The sequence below is a fragment of the Cyprinodon variegatus genome, unplaced genomic scaffold, assembly GCF_000732505.1.
Source record: "Cyprinodon variegatus isolate N-32 unplaced genomic scaffold, C_variegatus-1.0 Scaffold28, whole genome shotgun sequence".
In the NCBI taxonomy this organism is placed as follows: domain Eukaryota; kingdom Metazoa; phylum Chordata; class Actinopteri; order Cyprinodontiformes; family Cyprinodontidae; genus Cyprinodon; species Cyprinodon variegatus.
This window is the reverse complement of record NW_015150481.1, coordinates 78,346-80,608: the sequence shown is the minus strand read 5'-3', so window position 1 is coordinate 80,608 and position 2,263 is coordinate 78,346. Positions and strand designations below refer to the sequence as shown.

At 49.7% G+C, this 2,263-nt stretch overlaps 1 protein-coding gene across 1 annotated transcript in view; it reads left to right on the top strand.

Moving 5' to 3' along the window:
* The window catches only part of LOC107099221 (membrane-associated guanylate kinase, WW and PDZ domain-containing protein 1-like), a gene marked incomplete at its 3' end in the record, with an annotated part of 51,620 nt that overhangs the window by 11,777 nt on the left and 37,580 nt on the right, over positions 1 to 2,263 (top strand). Inside the window, exons 2-4 of the mRNA XM_015397275.1 lie at positions 1,550 to 1,601; positions 1,685 to 1,928; positions 2,049 to 2,165. Of these exons, the coding sequence (XP_015252761.1) occupies positions 1,560 to 1,601; positions 1,685 to 1,928; positions 2,049 to 2,165 (403 nt within the window). The remainder of the gene's footprint in view (positions 1 to 1,549; positions 1,602 to 1,684; positions 1,929 to 2,048; positions 2,166 to 2,263) is intronic.

The following is a 2,263-nucleotide window of genomic DNA, read 5'->3' as shown; positions in this document are numbered from 1 at the left end:
CTATTGAAGACCTCCGTTCTAAGCTGTTTCCATCATATTCTGACCCAAACATCTGAACCTATCAGCCGTAGTCCAAACTCGTTGGACCAGGTAAAGTTTCTCCAACCTGTTCAGGTCCATTTCTGTTTGGTCCCTGTCGCTGCAGAGCCTCGGCTCGTCTGCTTGATACCAGTTGGTGCTACTGGAGGCCAGTTTTCCTTCTGTTTCATCTGTAAACCTGAGAGATGGTTACGAGTTAAAGCACTTTGGGAAATACTCCGACCATCAACCATGCAGCGTTCCACTTTTCCAGCATGTCCTCCTAACCTCGTCTAGGTGCACAGTGCTGCCCTGTGATTGGTCGATTCAACAAACGAGTCCAGAGGTGTACCAAGCAGGCAGAACCGGTCCGAGCACTCGGCCCTGTGGTACACCATCAGAATCTCTGAATCTGCATTTTCTAGCTCAATCCAAACCACATCGACTGAGACGCGTTTCCATTTCCTGTCTCTATGCTGGCCAGAGGTACCGCCGTGCATTTCCTGTTCCTCCTGTATTCTGTAGTTTAGGGGACACGGCTCAATGTGCCCGTTGTTGTTTGTTTCCTCATTGACTTCCATTGCATATGCTCATCCATATTTAATGTGTGTGTGTGTTGGGGCTCATGCTGGTCGCCACCATCTGCCGCTCTGATACAGGCAGTGAATCCATGGAGTATCTGCCTCCAAATGGGAACCATTGATTTTGTCAGGAGCCCAAAATTAGATCCCGCCTTCTGAAGTGCTGAGTCTGTGTTCAATCTGAGGAAAACACCGCCTCCTGGGAAGGAAATGAGGGGAAAGCTGGTCTCTGTGCTTGTGGGAAATAAAAGGCCTCCTACAGAGAAGGTTATTTCCTGAAACATGAAGGGAATCCAGAATGAAGAAGTTTGAGACGATGTGTGAAGCCAGAAACCCCCAAACCTTCTGGGTTTTTACCCTCAAACCGATTCTGCTTCTACTGTGAGGAACAGAAAAGTTAAAACTAGCGAACTCCTCGTCCAGAGACCCTGATGATGCTGCAGGAACATAAAAGTCATCTGGAGTCATATTTCCTCCCTGATGTCATCACGAGCCACATTGTTTGTGGTTTGATTCAAGCTCTTTGAGGAGCGTCAGAGATGAATGGCAGGAAAACCTCAAGAACCGTTTTCTCTTTGTTCCCTCTGTTAATGATCTAGTTAACCCGGTTGGTACTTTGTCAACAGAACCTCCAGGTCCACGGCCGTGTTAAAGTTCAACAGCTTCTTTGACGCATTGTGATTGATTCCCATAAACACACTCTGCTTGCAGAACGTTTCAGCCAAACTGGTTTTATTGGTTGGGCTCAAACTGGCCCAGAACCAGAACCAAATCAGATGTGTGAAGGAATCTGACAGCACCGATTGATATGAGGTTTTAAGTGGGTCAGAGAGTTCTGGACAACTGGTCTGAGCTGTGATGTGTTCTTCTACGCCTTGGTACTGCATGTCTGAATTGCTGAAGATCTTCACTGAGCATGCTCCATAACCACATGTCCCCTGTTTCTGCAGCTCAGCGGCCATGTCTAAAGCCACGGTGAAGAAGCTGCACTGGCGCTCCAAGGTACGCCCCCCCCCTAGAGACGCCGGTCAGTCATAACTTCAGGACTTCCTGTAAGTAAAGACCTTCTTCCCTAATGTCTGCAGGTCCAGGAGAGCTTCGTTCCACTGGGTGCCGGCACCGGCTCAGGAGAACTGGGTCTGGCCGTTGGCGGCGGAGCTGATTATGGCGAGTTTCCATTCGTCACTGCAGCCCCAGGGGGTGGGGCTACGGTGGGTGACATCATCTTGGAGATCGGGGGGACGCCCGTGTTGGGGATGACGCTGGGCGACGTCAGAGGCGTTCTGAACTCCTGTCCTCATCCAATCAGGATTAAGACAGTGTCACCAGGTGAGACAATCACATTCAGGTTCAGCTCAGGAATGAAAGTTGTAGAAACGCAGTCAGACCAGTTCAGGTGGATGCATGAATGACATCACTCTGACATCATATCCTGTATTTATGTCTCAGGTTCCTCTCTGTGTAAAGACCTCAGGTTGTACCTCAGCAAGTGTTTCACTCCGGGCTCCATGGACAGTCAGCTTCAGCAGCTCATCAGGGAGAACCTGTACCTGCGCGCTGTGCCATGTAAGAACCACCTGAACACCCGATAGAACCACCTAAACACCCGATAGAACCACCTGAACACCCGATAGAACCACCTGAACACCCGATAGAACCACCTG